We start from the raw sequence: 23815 nt of genomic DNA, 5'->3' as shown, positions 1-23815 counted from the left end.
TTGTGTTTGGGCAACCCATTAATCTGGTGGGCGGGTATGGGTAATACCCATAAAAATAATAATGGATATGGCATAGATATGGGTATATCAAAATTTAAATGGGATGGGTTTGGGGCTACGGGTATCTGCCTACTGGGTCAAATGGCCATTCCTACTCTTGTCGGCCCGACCCGTTTGCCATCTCTATTTATGAAGATTAGAACATAATTTATTAGTAGATATAGAGGATTTGTCATTGTTGATTTAAACAATAATTGTTATTGTTCCTTTGAGCAATAATTGGGGTTCAAGATCCCCACATGCAAGATGTAAAATTGACTAACTACAAAACAGTAAATAGAGATTATGGGAAGTTAGAAATACTGATAATACTATTTGTACTACAATTTTATTATCACATGTGTACAACATTTTTTTTTTTGTTTGGTAACTGAGGGTGTCCTGGGCTAGCTTTCGCATACCAGATTAGTCCCTTGAGCCGGTCAAAGACAGGCAATCCATGTGTATAACATCTTTGTTAGAGGCGAGTTCCTCTTGTACAAACTGAGTTTCACTTTAATCGGAAATGTGGTACATCTACCCTTAATCAAGAAATACACCAATATATTAGAACTCTTTTAGGACCTCTCTATCAGTCAAATTAGTATTTAATTGGTGTGTCCACGGGCTTGCAAGATAGCATTTCTCCTTTATTAATAAATCAAGTACATACTTCCCCTGAGAGACAAAGATCCCTTAACTAGAAAGCCACTTCAATGCCTAGACTAGTGCTAGAATCGAAGAATCACTACTTAATAGAGGAATGAGAATTTTATAGTTGTCTGTAGTTTCAACCTATACATCATTAGAAACTAATTCTTAAGCGTACACTAAGATTTACAAGTAAATGAATAATCCATAACACTATCCATCATACAATAACAAACAGATAGGGATCAAAATAAACTAAATTATTGACCACAACATAGTCCTAAGTTCCTAACAGTTTAGCATATGCAAGATACAACGTGTTGTTTACAAGAATTCCATATATAATTAGCAACCAGATCCCACCCATATCCCCAAATCACAGTCGTCAATTCCCAAAGGAAGGCAAACAAGATTTACTAACCAAGAGCAGTGAATGATGAATCGTTCACTGTTCTTGGTTAGGTGTTCTCTGCTCTTGGTTAGGTGGCGCTGGTGCAGAATCAACGCCAAGGTTCCGTGACAATGTTACCATGTTAACCATAGAAGGTGTTACATAGCCAGTGGTGCGACGGCGCTTGTGAGAGTTTTCACCTTCACTACTCTCAGGGAGAGTCTGGTCACCCCTACTTGAGGCCCTCTGCAATGAATGCGAGCTCAATCCTGAGAGAGTGTAAGCGCGCCCCGTCTGTCTATACGTCTCCCTATTTGCCATTCTATCTCTGGTTTGTCTGAGCTCATCTCCAAGCCAATGACTGAGACCATCCCCAGCTTGTGCTGCTGATGACGACAAGAGGCTCAATCTTCGTTCTTCCAAAACCGATCGTGCAGCCTCCAGATTTCCCATCTCAGCCCTCTCTTGTGCCTCTACAATGCTCCTAGTCACCAAAATTCTGTTCCTCTGACGATCAACTTCCAAAGACACTGCCTCATCTGTAGGGGACCAAACCTCAGGTCGAAATATCTCTACTCTCTCACCTCTCACCTCTACCAACTCATTGGAAGCTAGATCTTTGTACTTGCATGACACATCTAACAATGATGTCTTGTTGCCCTCTCGTTCCCCACCATTTTCAGTATTAGCTGGGGATGATACAGCAGGAACCAAAAGGTAGACCAGAAATTGCCTCTCCTCTTCTGCATACACATTTCCAACATCAACAACAGCTTGTTGGCCCCCATCAGAAATCTCACTCGCATAGCTCCCGGATGGTACTGACACAATCTGCACCCCAGGTGACACTGACTTGACCATGATTTGAAGTTGATGAGCCACAACACTGAGAAGACCACCAATGCACATTGCAAAGGCATCTTGTATCATCCCAACTGATTCAATGAAGGAAAAGGTGCCACCGGATGTATCAGATATACCATGCATAGTAGTGGGGTCATGGTCTGTGCCAAACCCAAATGTGTGGATTGGAATTCTTCCATGTTCCCTGTTACTAGGCAGTTGGTTCAAAAACTCAAACACTCGGCTTGGAATACTTGGGCTAGTCAGTAAGCTCCGCTCTCTGCAATTGTCATTGCCATCGGATAAGAATATAATGCTAGCAACTTGATTCCTTTCCCTTCGTTCTTTGAGGACCCGAATTCCCTTCTTGAGTCCTTCCGCAATGTTGGTTCTGCCATCGGATGTGAGAGATTCGACCGCCAGGATGGCACTTTCACGGCCATCAGCAGTCATTCTTTTGAGAGGAAAGACCCTTTGAGCAGTTGTTGAGAATGAAACTATGGAAAGTCGGTCTGAAGGGCCCAATTTTTCTATGACAAATTTGACAGCGCGCTTGAGAAGGGCAAGCTTTGTGCCACACATGCTGCCACTCACGTCCAGAATTGTAACAAGGTCAATGGGAGTAGGTTCATGGCCATTATCTTGAAGAGGTGGTGCACGAACTCTAACGAGAACAGGAAATTCCGGGCGTGACTCTGCAGCAGAGATAGCAGAGTACTCTGTAAAACTCTCGATTGTTAAAGTCTGATTCTGGGGGCCAGAGACTTGAGGAATTGGTGAAGTGGATGATGATGGGAGAGGTTCATCATCAGAGAAGCAAAGTGGCTCAGGATGGTGATGATGGTGTAAAGGGGCATGGATCCGACCCATGACGTTTTGCTGGGTCAAATCAGCGGCAACATTGGTGGTGGGAGCTTGGAAAGGTAGAGCATTCCATGTGGCTCGGCAGACAGGGCAGGTGAGATTTCCATGCTTGACATTGTTGGCAATGCAGATGAAGTGGAAGGAGTGAGAGCACTCGGCAGTGAAGATGGCTTGGCCTTGCCCTGGTCCCAAGTTACTCAAGCAAATGGCGCATTCCTTCTGCACACAAACAATTCAAACAAGCAATGGTCAGTCACAACTTGAAAGACAAAAATCCAAAATCTCAAGAATAACACAGAAAGAAAAGGCTTCAACCCAACCAACCAATTTGAATGAATAAATTAAAAGAATTATGCATGCCACAAAAATAACATTACTGCTAGATTGATCAAATTTGGCACATGATTTAATGAACACATAGTAAATTTTTGAACAAAAAAGGCGCCAGGAAACTGTGACCTATTTGAATAAAGGGTAAGCAAAATCAGAATTTCACACCCCATAATAGCCAAAACTGGTGCAAATTATCTTACTAATGAAAATTAGAGAGAGGACAATGTGGGGTACATTATTTAAAAATAATGGGTAGTACACAATAATTTTATATCTAAAATATGCACTCATGTCCCTTTTTTCCAAGGAAAAAGGCTTCAACGCACGAAATAATACTGGAGTGATCAGTCAATATTCATAAATTGAGCTAAAAAATATGGAATACTTACTACAAATAAGAATGGCGCAAAACCAATACCAAACACCAAATATGATTATATGACTCGAGGTTATAAGCGCAAGCAAGCTATGTCAGCCAAACTGTAATACTGTATAACCGTATTACAATAATAAAAGTGAAAAAAAAAACACTAAAACATATATCCCAGTTTATTTAATCGGTTAATAACCTCACAAAAAATCAAACTGTTAATCGATAAAACTGAAAGACCGTACGTACCATTTTGTTGATGGCAAAAATTGGATCAAGTATCACGCACGCACGTATTCGAACAAAGAGAGGAGATTTTGATCTGGTTTGGAGTCTTCGGAAGCAAAATCAAAGAACGACAGAGAATTGACCGACAGAGTTTAGGAGTAGAAAGTCTGGGTATATTTGAGGCATATATATAGGAGAAAAGGGAGTCCTAGGCATATATATAGCCCTCTTATTTTATTTTACTTGACTTTTGTATAGGAGAATAGCACCACCCCTGTGGTCCTATGGTTGGAAAGTAGGAATCTATGAGGTTTCCTTAGCTAGATGTGGTTTTCTCATTGGCCGTTCTTGGTCTCCAAGTTATTGGATTATGAGGAGTCATTGAAGATTTTCCCTTCTCACAAAAAATAACTTATTTTTTCCACACTGTTTAAGATGACTCAAATTTGAATCACCTCTCAAATAAAAAAACAAAAACAGAAATCCAAAGCTACCCTACTGCCACCTTAATGCTTTTTAGATGATATCTATACATTGGCATAAGTTAAAAATAAAGAGGAATGCTATCCGACTTTAATTTACTTTCTCTATCAAATTTCTCCTTTATTATTTTTATTTCACAATATAAATTTATGATCGGAATCATTCATTTTTTAGACTTTACTATCAAGATTATTTATGAAAAAAAATCAACTAAATCAGAAATCGTTTGGTTATGTGACTATGATCAAATAAACAGACGATTTTTGTAACAATTTGATTTACCGTTTATTTATCTGATAATGATTACATAACCAAATGATTTCCAATTTAGTTGACTTTTTGCAGAGATAATCTTCAAATAATTATGTAAAAGATGAACGGTTCCGATCATAAAAATTTACTGTGAAATGAGAATAATAAAAGGAGAAGGTTGATTGAAAATGTGAATATCATTCCCAAAAAATAAAAAGTAAAATACAAAAAAATATTTGTTTATATAAAAATTGAATATTTAGCATTAGCATATGCCACTTCTGAGCTTGTCTGGCTTCATTGGGTACCATTTGATGATCCGGGCATCTCATGAATATTGGATTTAACTATATACAATTCAAAATAGTTTTTGGCCTATAACATTACCAGGAGGGTCATAGTCACAAGCAAAAATGGTATCCCCACCTCTACATATGACTTTGGCACAACCAATCACTACAACAAATTTGACTTTTCATGACATTTGAATGTCGTTTTAAAAATCAATGTCATGAAAATGCACTATTATGGCGTTTTGTTTTGAATTATGACAATCAACCAAAAATGCCATTGAATAATGAAACAATGACGTTGATAATAGTTAGTTTATCGAACCAAACAGAAGCTAAGCTGCCAGACTTTTTTTATTCAAAAAAAGAAACTCTTGTAACTCTACTCCTTGCTCATTGTTTTTTTTCGCTGTATTGTTTTGATTCTGACTTTTATGTACTTAATTTATGTTGTGTGCTGTTCATTGCCTTTTGTCAATTCAATCTTCACCACTTCTTTTTTCATTTGTTTTTGGGTTTCTTTGCTGCTCAAGCTTCTTCTTTTAACACCATTTCTGATTTCAAGCACAACTATGCGTTTTCTGATTTCTAAATGTTTGAGTATAAACAAATTTGATAGACATTAAATTTCAATGGTGTTGGGCTTTCATAGTTGCTAATAGACATGAGAATTCTGACTTGCAGAATCCATAATTAATTTCAATACAGAGGGTTCAATGGTGTTGGATTTCTGTAAAAACTAAAAGAATCCATTTAGTTTTTAAACCTTTATTGCAGTGTATCAATACAGAGGGTTCTTGGTACATAAAAGAGTGAAAAACTAGAAGTTTCCCTAAGTTGTTTTACAATGCATAATATGAAGTAACAGGAGAGATTCAATTTTCACCAGTCCCATTTTTAATTGACTATAATGTTGATTGATTTTCATGGTACCTATTGATTTTTAATTGACCATGCCCCAGTGACTATATGGTAGGTACAAGCAACAAACTTAAGTTTCTTGTAAAATAGTTGTGGATAATGGAAAAGAAAAAAAATGAAAAATTGACTATTTATGTCAATATTTTCTAGTAGTAGATATGAATTACAGAGGATTCTATTTGTACTTGTTTATGTATCTATACGGAATTGTTGTGCAAGAGAGAGCATCTAACTTCTTTTAGAACTTACTGTTGCCCAGAAAGGTAGTATACCTTTGTAGATTTACATAAGTTGATCAGCATCAAGTATGGGTATTCAGTTTGTGTCAGCATCTAGTTGATGTAGATATCCTTGATTTTGGGGTTTGTGGTTTGTCTGACGTAGAAAATGCAGTAGACTTGTAACTAAGAGAGTCTGTGAGAGGGTCTCAAGGGTGAAAAGTAGCAGGAATATGAATTATTTTGAATAAATGGAAAGGCTGCTGTATCATGAGTATTGGTTGCTTCCAAGGTAGAATTTGGTTATAGAATTTTAATACAGTTACCATATTAGTAGTTAATAACCAATGTGATGGTTGTTTGGTAACTGCAGCTTCATCTGGTTGTTTCAGATGATCAGCTATGACATGTTACCACTGTGACCCAAATTTTTTTTTTGCTATAAATGGCACCTTGTAGGTATATGTATTTTTCAAGTGCTAATGATTGATAATGGCTTTGAGTAGTAATATAAAGTAAGATTGGTGTATACTGTCCTAAGTGGAAGCTAAAAAGTGGAAGTAGGCATTAATGCCATCCCAAAAGCTATTTGAATTCTCCTTTATTTCTTCAATTAGTGTATATGATCCATTCTTGTCACATGCAATCATTCATGAAAAATTTACCAAAGTCTGAATATGTTTTGCCCTGGTTGTAGTCAAAGTCTGGAAGTTACTTTTAGTGTGTGCGAATCCTCTGTTCTGTCCAAACTGAACATTAATGAGTGTTAATCTTCATAACTACTTCTATTGATACTGTTGATGCAGCAACTCTTCAACCTAATTAGTTTGCTGTCACTATAGTAACAGGTATTATTGGCTCAAATGGTGCCAATTCATTGAATTATGTGGTGAGATATCAGCTTGTAAAATTAGTTATTGTTTCTTCCCTTAAATTTATTCAGACATTGTTGTTATGAATGAGAAGATAAGTTGAAGGGTAAATGCAAATATTGGACTTGCAAAACCATCTCCAAGACATTTCCTTGATTGTCATTTTTTTCCATGAGTACTACTACTACTACTAGTATGGTTGTCCAATATCCAATTTCATTTTTGTTTACTGTGACTATCACTAACCAGGACTGCTTGCTGCTTTTACTTGGTTTCTCATAATTTGAAGTTCTTTTTCTTGAAGGTGTGCAATTTACATTGACTGTTTTTACTTTTTACCTAGTGGACATGCATTGATGTCTGCCTTAGGCAACTGAAATCCTGTCTCAGACTCTCAGTTATGGAAGGGTACCAGTGAAAGCTGAAACAAGCTGTTTTTGTGTACAGCCCTCCTTTATTGAAAAATTTAATTGTACAGAGCAGATTCAATTTCCACCACTCCCATTTTCCCTAAGTTAATAAAGTCGGTTGTTTATCGACTGTATAATGTTTATTGGCTTTCATGCTACCTATAGGTAGATCATGCATCGTACATGGTTAGTTTTGACAGATACTCTAGTGGTTTTTTTCAATTCTATTACTGTTATAGCTTGAAGCATCTCAATTGTTTCTTTATTTTAATAGAAGCAAGGCAAAATTGGTGAGGAAGTTGCAAAATCCTCAGATCCAACTCCAAATGTAAAAATCAAGTTTAGTTATTTAGACCATCTCATCGAACATTTTTTGTACTATCTTTTTAACAAAGGTGAGACCCATTTATAGATAAATATCACATTTATTAGAAAGATATATTATATGTCAAAACGGTGAGTTAAAATGATTCAAATAGTTTTATTCATAGTGATATATATGAGTTTTGAATACTCGAGGTCCCCTCGAGTAGGATGGCAGAATTACACAACTTATATGTAGTTTCTCGAGTAGCACTCGAGTACTACTGATCGAGGTACAACAACCTTTTCTCAATGATCAGTGTTTAGGTGGGTAAAATGATTAAAAGTCTTTTTATAATGATATATGTTGTTTCCGTTATTTAATCAATTCAAAATCTGAACAAACAAGCAAGCTAGCCAGGTCAGAAATTTCAAGATTATTGAATTTTGGTTTGTATTAAATGAGAATTGCAATGCAAACATGTGGGTTATATTTTTCTTTATTGTTTCTTTCCTTTTCGAAATGTAAACGCATTGACTGAGATTCACACTTTGGAAAGCATATAATAGTGAATTTTACTTGCTTTCTGCAGTCTTTTTTTCAAATGGAATTATAATAGAAAAACAAAGACATCTTCTTCTACGTTCTATTGCCCATTTTCCAAAGCATAGTGTGGAAATTGTATCAACTAACATGTTGACCTTGGAAACTGACATTTGAGTATTTTTATTGGTTTTATTTTAGTCTACAGAACGTAGTACCCAAGTCTCTCCTAACGTGAACCTGTCTAGTGGAAACCTTGTTAAGGCAAAGTGCACACTGTTAAATTGGGATGGAACAGGCCAAGAAGTGGCAAGAGCAGAGATTGAATCTACAGATCTAACAACACTTATATATCATGTTGTCCTTGGACCATATTGCTATAAAGTTTGGGTGCAAGACATTTTTCTCAAGTGCTATGTTCAGGAGTTCACGTGAATTTTTCAACTTGATGATGCTTTGGGAATCACTATTGCTTGGCCACACAAGTATATTAGAATTCATTGATGTTTGAGGTAATATCCAAAGACTTTGGTCCAGTTCTGGCTTTCTATATTGTCAATCTTTAATTTTCTTGCTGTTAAGGTACAATATGAACGATGTGATTGTCGATCTAGAAGTAGTTGCTAAGGACACTAACTAGTGGAAAAGGTTTAAGGGTGTGGTCATCAACTTTCTATAAACTTCAGCTTCCTGTTTCAAAAGACAGAGATAAAGTTAATCTTTTTGGAAGATTATATAGTGTACTTGCAATTGATATTATACTATTTGTGAACAAATTTGAAGAAAATTCATTTGTCCAATTATATAGTAAAAAGGAAGAAAACAAAAAACAAAAAACAAAAGGAGAGGAGAAAAATATGTGCTTTTTGTGACTATGAGGCAGTTGCAGGCTCTCTCTATATTATTAAATAAAACCTCTATTTTTTAGTTGAGGTTATTTAATTTTTAGTCATTTAGAATGTCTCATATGCTCTATGAAAATAAGCCCAACTAGAAAATGTATATCCCTGTTATGACAAAACATTAATTGAATGTTATCTTGTCTGGATAGGAGAAATAGAATGGCCATAAGAGTTTAAGATCATCCTGAGACTTTATGATCAAGAAAAGCATGCATCTTGATCATGACCAAATATTTCATTTTGTACAAGGTGCTAGGGAAGCATATATATATATATATATTCATGTGGACATATAGTGCAGAAAAAAAAAAAAAATCTATCTATTGATGTATGTTATTGGATTTCCTCAATTTCTTGACAATTCTTGCTTGCTTGCAAAAAATAACAAATTAATAGACATTTATTACATGAATACCTTCAATTCGGTGATTCCCTATGCATCAAAACATAGAGGGTACCTGTTAAAAAACTCAATTAAGCTTAGGATTTCCTTTACAAGTCAGATAAAGCTTAGAAGTAACTGGAAATATTTGTTAGAAATACATTCTAATTGTCCTTTTTGAACATCTGAGTTACGAAAACGAAACATAACTCAAATTAGAAATCTGAATTGTGGTGTTTGAATCAATAGCTGAACAGTTTATGGCTTTTTTTGGTATGTCTGTTTTCTAATGAATTAAGGATTGAAAGAGACTATTAATTTCTGACCAATACAAGTTTTATTATTTGAGATGGGTCTGGTCTGGTCTGGTTTTGCTCAAATCATAATTATGCACATTCCCTACACACACACACATTCCTGTTTTCAGGGAAAAAAATTGTAATGTTTAGTAGGACTTGGACTACTTTGGTGTTCATCTCTAAGTTTGCCCATCACTAGTGTATTAGCTGCAAAAGGGTTGAGCCTTAAGTCCCAAATTTATCTGTGCTTGAGAATTGAGAATAGAAAGTAGGCCTGGGAAGTCCTAAATTTTTATGTTTTGAGAGTTGAGATTTAGGGTGTTATTGGGTGTGTATGAAGATCAAAACATAATCTATTGGTATATATAGAGGATTTGTTATTGTTATTTTAAACAATGATTGGTATTCTTCCTTTAAACAATAATTGGGGTTCAAAACCTCCACACGCAAGATGGATGTATAACATTAACTTTACCTAACAACAACAAAAAAGCCATATTGAAAGTTAGGGATACACCCATCTGTTATCTTCTCAAAACTCTCTCTTACAGTCAAATTAAAAGGATGGAAAAATTAAGAGAACAAAAATTTAGACCCGCCAAAAGTTTAAACTATGTTTTAATGCGTATGAAATATTCATGCAAAAATCAGTAATCGGATCGATTGACCTTATCATTTCAAGTTCGTAATGACTGAATTCATTAGTGACTCTTTAAATTAGGTTCGTAAAAGTTTAACTTGAGAAACCCATTTAAACCTATTTAAATAGTTTTCCTATGGTATTATTTTCTTATTTTTTGATTGAAGAGGAATCATTTCACATGTTCTTATTTTTTTCCCTCTTTCTTCATATTGATGATGATGTTTGAGAGGAATCATTTCACACGTTCAGGCATTAGGCGACATAGATTTGACGTGTAGATCACATAAAGGAATGTGCAGGATCGATCATAAAATAAACAAAATTGTGGATGGTGTACAACTTTCAAAACGGCTTCCAAACTAAATTAATTGTTTTTTTTTTTTTTTATGAACTATTAAAGAAGTTAATCGATGTTTAAGGAAAATCACTTGTTGACTAACATAAAGCAAAATATCAAATTGTCGTTTAACAACACATGAGTTTAGTGTTTGAGCTTAATTGTTGTTTAATCATGCAATTCTCACCATATAATATTTAGACTGAACAGAGACGTCTCTGTATTCCCTTGGCTTGGACCAACACATGAGTCCATGTGAGGCAGAGAGCCACCAGCAGCATTTCTTTCTAATATAAGTGTTTAATCATTCATGACAAGGCTATCTCTTGCAACTAGCTAGTATGCATACAGCACATGCAGGCTGCTTATTTTCTTATGCTTCACACCTTCCATATGTGCAGGGATGAAGCCAAACTTGTAGGCTGGGGTGGGTTGGGCCTGGGTGTGGAGATTGGAGATTGGATGGGCTGTTATAAAAATTCTGAGTTGGGCCCTACTGGCATGTAGCTCTTTCATAAATAGCTTTGGCCCTTACATATGTGGGACAAAAATTACATTGAGACATGGTGATGTAGCTCTTTCTAGTTGATGAACCTTTCATTAATTCATTCTCATAGCTAGGGATGTCTCAAAGATCTCTCTCCTCTCTCAATTTCTCTCTCTCTTTCTCTCTTTGTTGTTGATACCACCTATCCCCTAACATATCTCCTAACATGAAAATAAGTAAGTTATTCTCCTCAAAGATACATGTATAAAATCAGCAGAAACACTAAAAAGAATGTATTTTTCCATAAATTATTGATTCAAGTTACAGAAAATATACACCAATCCAGATGTTCAAAATTCACACACAAGATTAAAACAAAAAAAAACCACACAATTTTCTAAATAAGAATAGAAATATATGGCAGCTGGAGATAGCTTGAAGAAGGGCAGGAGGGGCTTAAACATTGGCAGAGTTGTCTGCAGGCTTGAAATGAGGATGTGGTGGAGGAGGAGAGGAAGGGAGAGAAGTAGCTCCTGGTGGTGGAGTAGGCACCCCATAAACCTGAGCACTCGTCATTACATCCTTTCTTCCTCTGGCTCTTCCAAAGAAGTAGCACCCAAAACCAAGCAGTATACAGAACAAAATCAGAGGCAGAGAGATCACCACCACCATACCCATCTTTTCTTTTCTTCTTTTAGTAGCTAGCTTCACTGCTCAGAGCCCCTTTTTGGGGTTCTTTCACTCTCTAGAAGAAGCTTGGCCTTGAGAGAGAGAGAGAGAGAGAGAGAGAGAGAGAGAGAGAGAGAGAGAGAGAGAGAGAGAGAGAGAGAGAGAAGATGCACCAAGTGATGAGAGTGGGAGAGTATATATAAATAAAGAGAGACGGCTTCGTACTAGTGAACTGTGATCTGGAGGTTTCTGATTCTCTCCAGAAGAGCAAAGCCAGGACAACCATTAAAAGGGTTTCCAACGGTAGGCTTAACGTTCAAACTTCTAACGGTCACTTTTTCTGGGCCAATAGAATGTGGCCTGGACTGCATCAAGTGATCTGGCTCACTTAGGAATATGCTTCTAAGAAAAAAAATAAAAAAAGCAAACAATTTAGATATGCCTGGGACCCACCACTTCAATGTGTCACATAGTAGTACGCTAAAGCTTTTATGATAATTGATGCTTCCTTTTAAAAATTCCCTTTCACCAGAATATTGTAATTCTGTTTGTTCAGTTTTGCATAAGTGAATCACCTAAGCGGTTGTCTGTTATTGGCAGTCTAATGTTGACACAAGTTTCCTTTGCGCATACATATATCAACGATTACCAATCGACCACATAAACGTGAAGAGTAACCATTTTCTTATATAGCTACTTGTTTGTGAGAATTTTGCTCATAGACATTGTAATGTTGTTTCTTATTACAATTACTTAATCATTAGAAAACTAAATAATAAATCCGAATATCTAGATGTCTATAAAGTTGTATCTCATTTTATATACATCACCATTGATTGCTTATTTTCTGAAAAATGGAGATAGAAAGGCACAAAGAGAAGAGAAGCACAAGGTTTAGTGAGTTGTAGCGCTGAGAGGGACAATATTACAGCAAGAACAATTGATGTAGTACTGTCAGTTCTCACCTCCCTTCCCCTGTAATACCAATGAGCATTGATCGAGTGACATTTATAGGAGACGGTGCAAAGTCAATCGCAGGGCTAGCACCGGTTGTGCTGCCTGCAGGCTGATAGTTAGGCTCACTCTTACTGTCCTTCCGTGCAATTGATGGGGTATCACCCTCAATCGAGAAGCTACTTGTTGTAACATCGTTAAAATCCATATCTGTCAAATAACTTGGCTTTGACATAACAGTGTCTGCTTCAATATCTCCACAAAGAATGGCCACAACGCGTGACATGGGTGGCCGCATCATTGGGGATGCCTGAGTGCATAAAAGAGCTGCTCTTATCAAGCTGGTTGCTTCGTTTTCGTCAAACTCTGTCAATCTAGGATCCACCAGCCCCAAACTCTGGTTGTTTTCATGTAGATTCCATGCCTGAAAACATTGTTCCATGGTTAATAATAATTCAAAAGTATGCTAGTTTATAAAATTTTAATGAAAAATTGGCAAATTCTTTTCCTACCCATTCAAGGAGATATTTCTTTTCGGTAACCAAGCTATTGTCAGAGTTTGGCCTCCCACTGAGAATCTCCAAAACAACAACCCCAAAAGCGAAAACATCAGCCTTTTCTGTCAGATGTCCACGCATTGCATACTCTGGTGCCAGATAGCCTCTACAAGATTATCAAATGGTTACTGAATTTTGCTCCGTTTATATCCTAGGCATGACCTAATCGGATTCATAGCGATATGCCATGCATCTAAATAGTCTTCCAATGGAACAAACTATCACTAGTGGAATAGTGGCATTACCAAAAACATGGTATATATTCATTTCATTATAACACAAACCTTAAAACAGTTGAAAGATATACTATAAGCAAGGCCTCTAGAAAATTAATAAAGGAGGGCTTACATTGTCCCTGCAACCCGGGTGCTAATGTGGGTTTTCTTGTCATCATAAAGCTTCGCCAATCCAAAATCTGATATTTTTGGGCAGAGTTCTGCATCGAGCAAAATATTACTGGCTTTGACATCTTGATGTACAATCCTTGGGTTTGACTCCTCATGAAGATAAGCAAGTCCTCTTGCTGTCCCCAACAATATATTGAAGCGGGTAGGCCAGTCAAGGTGCAAGTCATTTGTTTCTGAAACAGTAGTGAGTACAACCAATTAAAAACTTTTATTAGAGCATCAAAGTTTGGAAAAATCAATGCATGTTAATTGTTAAGATGGATAAGTGGAAAAGGAAAAAAAGCAGTACAAAGTGATGTTTGAAATGAGACTTCTGCTAGTTTACAATATTTTCTCCCATTCAAAATTCTTCAGGATAATTATACGTATAAAGTTTTTTTTGTTGAACTACTCATATGAATAATTCATTATACAGAGCAACAATTACAAAATCTAACGAGTAGTATTTTTCTTTTTACTTTGTTTGCCCCCAAGAAAACCACGACAGGGAAAGAATGTGCAGGGTTGTAATCCATATGATTTAAATAATTACTTCTTTGCTTTCCTTAGTCGTCACTCTTCAGAAAAGAAGTCATATAACAAAAGGGTTGAGAAAAAATTTTAGAGTACTTGCAACTGCAGAGTATTCTGGTTTTGTGCAACCTAAAATTAGAAGGTAGGGTAGCAAATAGGTTCATACCAAAAAGTGCCTGATCAAGGCTCTTGTGTTCAAGATATTCATAAACCAAAATGCGCTGTTTTCCTTCAATACAGCATCCATACAATTTTACTAGATTGCGATGTTGCACTGCAGATATGGTAGCAATTTCCGTAAAAAATTGACTCTTCCCTTGGTGAGATCCTACCGAAAGTTGCTTCACAGCGGCTACCCTCCCATCAGAAAGTGTACCCTATACAGTAATACAATTTAGTGACATGAAAGGGGAAAAAATGAAGCTATATGTGCTTCTATTTTTTATTTTTATTTTTTGTAAAAAGTCTCTCGTGATTTCAAAGTACATGATATTGATGTAAATAGATTTAACCTTGTAAACAGGGCCATATCCTCCTTCTCCTAGCTTATTTGAAGGATTAAAGTCATCTGTTGCAGCTCTCAACTCAGCATAACTGAAAGTATTTGGTCGGGGGCCTAATCCTAGAAGCTCTGCACATTCAAACACGTGACTACGATATAAGTTTAAATTAGAAACCATAGATACTATTATAAAATTTGTGTTGATGTCACAACTATATATCATGGACGGATTTGCTGATGATACAGAAGAACCTAGAACCACATGCAAAATTGACCGAATGATACAAAAGCCCGTAATTGGTGATACTACTAATAATATTCTTTTACCATAATCATCTTCCTTTTCTGATTTTTTTCTCCTCATATATAGAACTGCAAATATTAATAGCAAGGCCACGACTCCAACAGGGACTGCAATACCAACTATCAACCCTGCCCTGCTCTTTTTTCCTGGAGTAGTGGCTGGAATCCCAGAAACAGTTGGTGTAAAATCTGAGCAATAAAGAATTATTGTTCAGCATTAAGTAGAAGCAGAAAGTACACGTAAACCATTCATAGGATATCTTTATATTTAACATATACCTGAAGCAGCATGGACAGCCGCTATTAGTGGGCCATAATGACCTTCTTCAGGTATGCAGCAGGTACCCTTACCAGCCCAGAACAAATGAATTTCAAGATAATTCTCTGTCACATTAACACTGAAATTTCTCGCAATAGCTCTGTTAACCCCACCTGCCTCCTTTGATATGTCAAAGTCCTTCCATTTGAGATTCCCCTAGGGTGATGAAGAGATAGTTAATCATTCTAGTCTTTGTAAATCATTGAAAATAGTTATAGAAAACCTGTGTGATGAGGTTGTCTTCAGTTTAATACACGTAAAGTTTTTCTTTATGAGCAATCTTACCTGAATATATATATCAAAGACCCGCCTTCCTAGACTCAACCAAGTTTTTGAGGCACGATCATCATAAACCGTTTCTGCAAATTGCAATGTTACAGTATAAGGCCCATTCTCAAGACCCAGGCCATAGTATCTCAGTGATCCTGGGGACATTCTTGAAGTCTGGAAAATATCTGGGGTCACATCCGTCCCAGTGATTGGTGCCGATGTATTTACCAGATATAGTGGATTCCTTCTTTCAGCAAACACACCCACATTGCTAACAGCCCATTTCCGTGTACTGGTTACATTAAATGTTGCTGGTCCAAGAGCTGAGTCTTCAGCCTCATACAAAATGCCATCATTTCCTCTAATTTCTTGTCCAGCACACTTGATTGAGAAGCTTGCATCTGTAAGATTTTAGAGAATAGCACAGGTCACGAATCATGATCAATGATAAAAACTTCAAATTGAAAGCTCATACTAATGTTTTTGAATCACATATTTCTAACCAGTTTTTCTTACTGAATTTGTCCCAATGAATGTTGATAAAAGTTGTTTCAAAAGAATCTTACCAGGCTGATTCCAAAGCTGGTAGAATAATATTATGAAGTTACTTTGCCTTGCATTATACTTGATTAATCAGTTTCCCTTACATAACTGAGGTTGTATGAACCAGAAACCATTCAGGATGTAATATATGTCAACATTAATATTTCTTGACATGAAGAGAAAAGGGCTCTCTCTCTCTCTCTCTTTTACTGACATCCACACAACACAATAACAGACACTGTTTTGCAAAAGTAGGCGTATTGCAGATATTAAGTCAGATAATATTTGAATGAAAGAAAATGAAAACGGAACAGACCTCCCACAGAGCCCATCTAATTTTTAAGTTTTATTATAACTGTATTCCCTGCTTCTCTTGCTTAGCTTCAAGTTTCTTATTAAGGCATTCCTGCAAATGTATATATAATTATAGAAGAATTTCCTTTTTCTGTAACATGATATTGCATTAAATTAATAATAATTAGTAAAATAAAAGCAGATTACATCGTGGGGTAGTTCTATTGCATGGAAAATTTCTCTGAAGGCAATTCAATCCAGGAAGACTGCAAACACAGAAAAACATTATTACATATCCAGTTAGAAACATATAACAAAAGAATCCATTAAACTTCAGAAGTGTAATAGCGATTACTTTGCTTCTCATGCATACTAGTACCAGCGATAGTATTTTGTCTTAAAAAAAGGTAAGAGAAACTTCAACTCACGTTATGTTCGAACTGTTAAATGTGAAGTTGTTCACCACTAAGTTCCTGCATAAATTCAATAACCGATCATGTATGAAAATATTTGATAGTATCTATCAGAAATGCAAGAATAATAGAAATGTAACAAGATGACTGGCAGGAAATAGTTCTAGCGGCCTTGATGCACTGACCACAGAACAAAATTGACCACACAGAAGTCTTGGTGCCCAGAATCATTTCCATTTGGCAACCACTATTAGATTTCAATGCATGTATAAATTTAATGTTTGAATGGAAATTTAGTTGTGCTAGCCTAATTGATATGATTTTGGGCAATGACACTTCTGCATGGCTAATTTTAATTTTTGTGTGTGTGTGTTACCTGTGCTATGGCAGATTTTATGCTCTTGCCATTGGAGGTAGGTTGGTCATCTTTATTCCAAGGTAAAGATACAGCCTTATAAAATGAAAATTTCATGTTCAAGTCCTAAAAATGTCAGTATCTCCAAAGTCATCTCTTCTAATTGTTAAATTAACTTGTCATGCACACATTACTTATTTCTTGAATTTCATTCATGTGGTATTATATATACTCTATAATACAAGGCAAGAAGCTCTGAGAAAATGAAATCCTTTGTTTTTTTATTGGTAACAAAAATCAGGTGATTTAAACTGTAACAATGAAGATGAAAGATAAAAAGGAGACATACAGTTGTGATATTGAGGTCACCCATGGGGGCAAACTTCCTGATAAATAGTTGTAAGACAAATCTCTGCACATAAAACTATACAGTGAGAAGGCAAAAAATGCGTGAAATTAAAAGAATTGGAATCAGAAAAAGAACCAAATTGCTTTCATCAATTGGAAATGAAAACTCCTTGATTGAGATTTTATTGAATCCCATTCAGGAAATATCTGCTAAGAAAGTTCCTAGTAGCTGCTCAATGTGTAAGTAATCAAATATTAGTATGACTTCATGTTGGACCGAGTATGATTATGATTGGAAGAAGTGATGTTCATGTATCCTGTAGTTATCTTGCCTTTAGTTCTTGTAAAATTCTTCCACACTAGGGCAGTCCGAATAAATTTCTTTCATATCATGAATCAAAATGCAATCTTACTTTAAAAACCATGTTACTGTCGTATTCACAAGTATATTAAAGGAAACAACTTGCAAGGAGTAATTTCCTGTTTCTATGCATACTCACTATGCTTCAAAGAGGAAAAAAAAAAATTTGCATGCAGTATAAACTCTTCGTGCATTATCTCACATACACACACGCACACAAGCATGCACATACAGAGAGAGAGAGCAGGTTTAAATTGCCAGTACATTGAATATAACATGCTTTATGACATTTGGACTTACATAATCTTAAGTCTACTGCTCGTTTGGCTAGGAAGAGTTCCAGACAGACTATTGTTTCCAAGAACTCTGGCCAAAAAAACCGAAAGGAACAAGAAAAAGGTCAGATGAATGACTAAGTCTCTGAACAAAATCCAAAGGCATTAGTCCGAATGTTCAATCAAAGTATGGAATTTGCCCATACACCTTGGATTTATGTGGTAAAGGGCATGTTGGTCTGGGGAAGGTTATAGATTTGATAACTTTAATTATGCCAAGGGAAGAAAATATACAAGTCTGTAAGAGAACTCATGTTGAATAAAGCACTTGGGAGTTGGCCTGTTAAATTGTTGAAACCCAGATTCCTGAAACATGAATGATAAGTTGAGAGGAGCAATTAGAATGAAATAAAATTATATCACTAATAGCTTATATGTCTGTTGAAACATACAGTGTCTTTAAACTTTGATAATCTCCGATATCAGAAGGGATGCTACCAGTGATTAATGCATTTCGTAGAACTCTGTTAGACCAGCAAATTTAGAAAAAAAAAAAAAAAAGTGCACAAGTAAGTGGAGTTAGATTACAAATTTGAAAAGGAAAAAGAAGTTAGATTGCCATATATGATGGAAGAGCGTGTTCACTTACAAATCAGTCAAGTTCTTCAAATTTTTGATGAAATCAAGAGAGGAGCTCACATTGTATATATCACTGATCCGCCTACATCATTATATTCAAACATAACTGAAGCTAGGGGAGACAGAGTGAGACAGATAGGGAGAGTCTACAATGTACTAAATATTTGTACTTACAGAGAAGTCAATGAGGTCAATTGAGAAAAGCTGGCTGGTATTGGGCCTTCAAAATTGTTCCCTTCAAATCGACTATAGAACATTTAAAAGGCTTGTGAGTTGTGTGCAAAATACCCACCTCAGCCATGCTGGTATGTTTTCATGAACTCAAAAAAATTAAAAGTTGTCAATACTTACAATGAAGTTAGCTTTGTCCAATTCCCTATGAAATCAGGTATCTTTCCTGAGAAAGGACTGTCTGATGCCCCGCTAAAATTCAACAAGTTGACAAATAGTAAACTCATCCCAGAATAGTAATCTCAAAGTGCTGGAGATAAATTTAAAACACGATTTAAGAGCCATTCTTACAGGATTCTCATCTTGCGAAGGTTAGCAAATGTTGAAGGAATTTCACCACCGAGTCCACAGCTATTTATGTAACTGTGAAAATCATTAACTGGTTACTATCAATTTCATATGATAAACACATTCCTTGATCACCCAAAATAAGTTAACAAACAAAATGTTCCTTAGCAAACACCATATTCTCACACACACACACATAATTCAACTTCAATGAATTAAATGAAGGACTTACAGTTGCTCAAGGTTGACTAAATTACCAAGTTCAGGAGGGAGTGTTCCAGAGAAATTATTCCCTCCAAAGGACCTGCAAGTCATGTTGAATAGCTATAAAATTACTAAGAAATTATCAGAAATGATATAAGGTTCTATATATAACGTGTTCACATAAAGTTTTCTCGTTTTTATACAACTCAAAATTAATTGACGCTTTCTCACAAGATAAGTGATGTTTAATTGCATAGTAGTTTGTGTCTTACAACGTATCTAGCTCCCTAAGGTTTCCAAGCTCCTTGGGGATGGGACCAGAGAATGCATTGTGGGCTATTGACCTGAATGGAAACATGAATTAAAGATATTAGAATTGTTTATAATTCAGCAAATACTGGTTATCCAACAAAAACATAATGATATTATGTAAATAGTATATACAGAAGTGTGGTAATTAATATGAAGGAAAAATAAGTGTAAATTATTTTGAAGCCGTAAAGTACTATGTGCTCTTGGATAACTCACTTGGGAGGGTCTATGTTTGATGTCCTCCAAGAATAGATAAGCCAATAAACTTAATTGATTTGTAAGAAAAATGAGTTCCAATCTAGCAGGCCTAAAATAAAAAATAAAGCCAAGAACAAAACAAGAAGCCATACCTCAAAGATTACAAATTTATAAGTAAATAGTTCCTTAAAGCTTACAGAGAAGGAAAAGGAAAATAAATTATAAATTATATAAATTGTAATGAGTCTAAACAAAGTATTAGACAGTTAAAAAAGTTGTACTAAACTTAAAAAAATGCTCTCCCACTACTTACAATAACTTCAATGAAGACATATTGCCAACGAATGCTGGTAGGGAACCTGTGAAATAATTCTGATCGATTTTCCTACAAAAAGTGAAACAAAATGTAGCATCAATTCTTTGTCTCTCAGTATCATGAATATAATTTTCAATTGTAAAAAAGTAAAAACTCTGCCTTTATACTGAAATGCATTTTTTGAATCTTTGATAAACCAAATAACAAAGAAGGGGAGTTGAAAAATTCATACAAAAAGATGAGAAATCTCAAATCCACAAGTTCTTCTGGAAACACTCCTTGTTTGTTCAGAGCATAAACTCTCCTGGAAAGAAAAAAAAAAATTGGAACAGTTAGACTATATTAATAAGTAATGGCATGTTTCACTAGCCATTTAATCGATCTATTAACTTTAATATGATAAGGATATATAAGTATGTGCATAAATATACATAGAAATTATGTATATTTAGGATGTAACCCATATATAGTAAGTACTCTGCAGTGTGGTAAAGACTAAAGACATTTGACTATAAGCTATTAAGGAAGGAGAGGGAGAGACAGAGACAGAGACAGAGACAGAGACAGAGAGAGCACTGTGGCATACACAAAGGTAATATGGCAGGTAGTATCATTGTCAAAAGTACATTCGCATATGATGGATGGGTTAATAAGGCCGTTGTCAAATTGGCTTCCATCGAGGGCAGATCCACTGCACGGCTCTCCACTGATATTCCACGTTGTCCCCGCCTGTGTGTCCCATTGTTGGAATATTGAGTTCAATGCCCTCACTGAATATTTGTGTATATCACAAACAACCAAGCAGTAATATGTTATACACAAGACAAGCCATACTTTGAATATTTAACTTATGAAACAAAATATGATAAATGATTGAAAATAATGACATACATTTATATATCGGAAAAAAAATTTATGATTCATAATTCCAATAATATGACAAATGGGAAGTGCAGAATTGAGAATTAATGAGTCATGGATACCGTAGGCACTACATACATAACTTAAAACATGCTTGTTAGTATACAACCATGGCAATTAAACATGGAAATTAGTTAACTACAAGCATATATATGCAAACAGGAAGTAGAAAAAAATGGGAATTAAGAATGTGAGTGTTGTAAATGAAATGGAAAGCTAGTGAGGAAGCATAGCAGAGAAAAATCAAAGAAGCTGAGATGGGTACCTTCAGATGGGTCGGTAGTAGCATTTTGAGCAATGGACACCTGAAACCAGAAGCAGCAGCTGGTGAGGAGAAAGCAGAGGCAAAAGAAGCGAACAGATGATGCTCGTGAAAGAGACGGTTGTAGCTGCAGCTTCATCCTCAAATTGATCATGTACTCGTGGCCCCTCGATGGCCTGACACAGAGGTAAGAGAACAGAGAAGACATTTCAACAAGAAGTTGGCATGCATGGAAAATCTTATGTAGAAGAAATGTTAATCTAGAATTCTAGATAATCATTGCTTTTCAAATTTTATACTTTCATTTTTCTTGTTGACATTATAAAGGGATATTGGACTAATGAACAATTGTCTATTCCATGATCACCAGAAACGATATATGATCTACTTCACTCTTTCTCATATCACAGTCGCCATCTCCCTTACCATGTCAGTCATTTGCTGTTGCGGCCCAGACTGGAGGATTTTAGAGTTTATGTGGAGGGGAGATTGGGGATTTTCAATATTCAATTCACTTGAATCTAAATAATATGAGCTTGGTTTCATGATTGATTTTCAGATTGGGGATTCTTGTATGAAAAAAACTAGAGTTTTTCAAATTAATCTGCGAAAGGGATAAACTAGATATTTAACTCTTAATGATGGAGAGCTTCACTTATAAGATGGTTAATTCCAAATTGCCATGGCATTACGGCACCAGCCATTCAGTGCCTTATAAAGGTTTAGGCCCCCTATTCATATATTAGAAATGGATTTACTCAACAACTGCGACAGACGTCACAGACCACTAATTTAATTAACTAAAAGGACAATCACTTGCCTTCTTACTTTATTGCAACTACACTATTTATCATTTATAAATTAAACGTTTAGATACGAGAGAGAGAGAGAGAGAGAGAGAGAGAGAGAGAGAGAGAGAGAGATGATATGTACCTAGCTTTAAAAGGGTCTGTGCTAGCTCTGTAATGGCGTTTTGAGCAATGGATTTCTAGGGTGATAAGATGAAGCAGAGACAGCAGAAGCAGCAAGTAGCAAATTGGGAAGGAGATGGCCGCTTAATTTGCCCACAAATTCATCTTCTCCTTGTAAATGTATACATGAGAATGAAACAGGTTCCCACTTAATACTATAATGACATGAGGAGAGGATAGACTAGTGACACTTGTCTATTGAGTAAGGCGCATTAGTCAATGACTGTTCCTTTTTTTTTTTTGGTCAATAGGTATGAGTCAATGTCAGCTCTTTAGAGCAGCCCCAATGCTGGCTGCGGATCAAGGCAGTTTTTTATATTAAAGTTGCACCTACAGGCAGTTTTTTGTTGAATTCAAATGTGGACTTTGAATGGGGTGCAACTGTGCAAGTTGCATCTCCAGAGTTGCAAATTATTGTAAATCTTAATATTTTAATAATTTTTCATATTCGTTAAACTATAAAGTCTATTGATTTTAATTATTAAACTTTAATAATTTTTTGGTTTAGATACTAAAATTTAATAGCATTTTAGTTTAGATACTAGTTGAAAAGTCAAACAAACTAATAAAGTGAAGGGTACTAAAATTCATAAAAATTACATCATATGCCACTACAATAAAAAAATTTAAAATATTCCCAACTAACCACCAGCCACCGCCGTCCGGCCGACCACCGACCACCTCCGTCCGGCCGACCACCGGCCACCTCCGTCCGGCCGGCCAACCACCAACCACCGGCCAACGCCATTCAACAACACAAAAACAACTTGGCATAGAAGGGATTCGAACCCCTCTCATGCAAGAGAAAAAGGCACCTCTTACCACTACACTACATAATAATATCAATAAAAGTACTACTTTGACCTCTATTTATCCAATATTGTAATACAATTTAAAAAAAAAAATTAATTCAGTCACAAGTCACAAGTTAAACTATGACTGTCTCACAATTTGTTGTGACTGTCATGGTAAGTTAAAAGAGATACATTTCCCAATTGCACTAGTAATTATTTTGTATACAAAATATTGCTTTGACCTTTATTTATACTACATTGTAGTACAATTTTTTCAAAAACATTCAATCAAGTCACAACTTAATCGTGACTGTCTCATAATTTAGTTGTGATTGTTCTGTAGTCACAACTAAATCTGAAATTGTGACTGTCACAATTTGAAAAAGATAGACCATAAACTCCAGCATGCAAATTATAGAAAGTACACCTAAACCACCCCTAAAACTCATATAACAAAATTTGAAATTGTGACTAATATTAAGAAAAAGATAAGTTTAACATAAAATACCTAAATGTTTAACATAAAAGCTCACG

General features: G+C 35.7%; 3 protein-coding genes across 4 annotated transcripts; all 3 read right to left on the bottom strand.

Moving 5' to 3' along the window:
• Nucleotides 1-740: 740 nt before the first annotated feature.
• On the bottom strand, nt 741-3879 carry LOC147297346 (E3 ubiquitin-protein ligase WAV3-like). Its single transcript, XM_086255283.1, has 2 exons — nt 3741-3879; nt 741-3007 (listed from the first exon to the last, which is right to left on the bottom strand). The coding sequence occupies exons 1-2, from the start codon at nt 3741-3743 to the stop codon at nt 1136-1138; spliced, it is 1875 nt and encodes a 624-aa protein (XP_086111409.1). The 5' UTR covers nt 3744-3879; the 3' UTR covers nt 741-1135.
• Nucleotides 3880-11369: 7490 nt separating this feature from the next.
• LOC147297345 (uncharacterized) lies at nt 11370-12033 on the bottom strand. Its single transcript, XM_086229890.1, has 2 exons — nt 11957-12033; nt 11370-11823 (listed from the first exon to the last, which is right to left on the bottom strand). Exon 2 carries the CDS (start codon nt 11738-11740, stop codon nt 11519-11521), a length of 222 nt encoding a protein of 73 aa, XP_086086016.1. The 5' UTR covers nt 11741-11823; nt 11957-12033; the 3' UTR covers nt 11370-11518.
• Nucleotides 12034-12407: 374 nt separating this feature from the next.
• LOC147297344 (putative LRR receptor-like serine/threonine-protein kinase At1g56140) lies at nt 12408-22615 on the bottom strand. 2 transcript variants are annotated; one of them, XM_086229887.1, is made up of 25 exons: nt 22450-22615; nt 21520-21692; nt 20920-21103; nt 20566-20637; nt 20331-20402; nt 19780-19851; nt 19536-19607; nt 19307-19378; nt 19136-19207; nt 18959-19030; nt 18795-18866; nt 18598-18669; nt 18440-18511; nt 18171-18236; nt 17511-17573; nt 16822-16866; nt 16601-16659; nt 15572-15957; nt 15247-15442; nt 14992-15156; nt 14675-14793; nt 14329-14539; nt 13591-13822; nt 13198-13348; nt 12408-13109 (listed from the first exon to the last, which is right to left on the bottom strand). In XM_086229887.1, exons 2-25 carry the CDS (start codon nt 21668-21670, stop codon nt 12693-12695), a joined length of 3165 nt encoding a protein of 1054 aa, XP_086086013.1. In that variant the 5' UTR covers nt 21671-21692; nt 22450-22615; the 3' UTR covers nt 12408-12692. The 2 variants fall into 2 exon arrangements, with proteins under 2 accessions (XP_086086013.1, XP_086086014.1); XM_086229888.1 differs by lacking the exons at nt 20331-20402; nt 20566-20637; nt 20920-21103; nt 21520-21692; nt 22450-22615 and adding an exon at nt 20036-20053.
• Nucleotides 22616-23815: the final 1200 nt, after the last annotated feature.

The sequence above is a fragment of the Dryas octopetala genome, chromosome 1 (assembly GCF_963921425.1).
Source record: "Dryas octopetala chromosome 1, drDryOcto1.1, whole genome shotgun sequence".
NCBI classification, from domain to species: domain Eukaryota; kingdom Viridiplantae; phylum Streptophyta; class Magnoliopsida; order Rosales; family Rosaceae; genus Dryas; species Dryas octopetala.
The sequence above is the reverse complement of the archived record's forward strand: the minus strand, read 5'-3'. Positions and strand labels throughout refer to the sequence as shown.

Excerpts from the sequence above, each read along its gene's own strand:
- LOC147297345 (XM_086229890.1), bottom strand. The coding sequence starts at position 11,740 with ATGGGTATGGTGGTGGTGATCTCTCTGCCTCTGATTTTGTTCTGTATA.
- LOC147297344 (XM_086229887.1), bottom strand. The coding sequence starts at position 21,670 with ATGATCAATTTGAGGATGAAGCTGCAGCTACAACCGTCTCTTTCACGA. Across the intron at positions 19,208-19,306 it reads CTTCGCAAGATGAGAATCCT|CGGGGCATCAGACAGTCCTT; the intron begins GTAAGAATGGCT and ends GTTGAATTTTAG. Across the intron at positions 13,823-14,328 it reads CCTTGATCAGGCACTTTTTG|AAACAAATGACTTGCACCTT; the intron begins GTATGAACCTAT and ends CTACTGTTTCAG.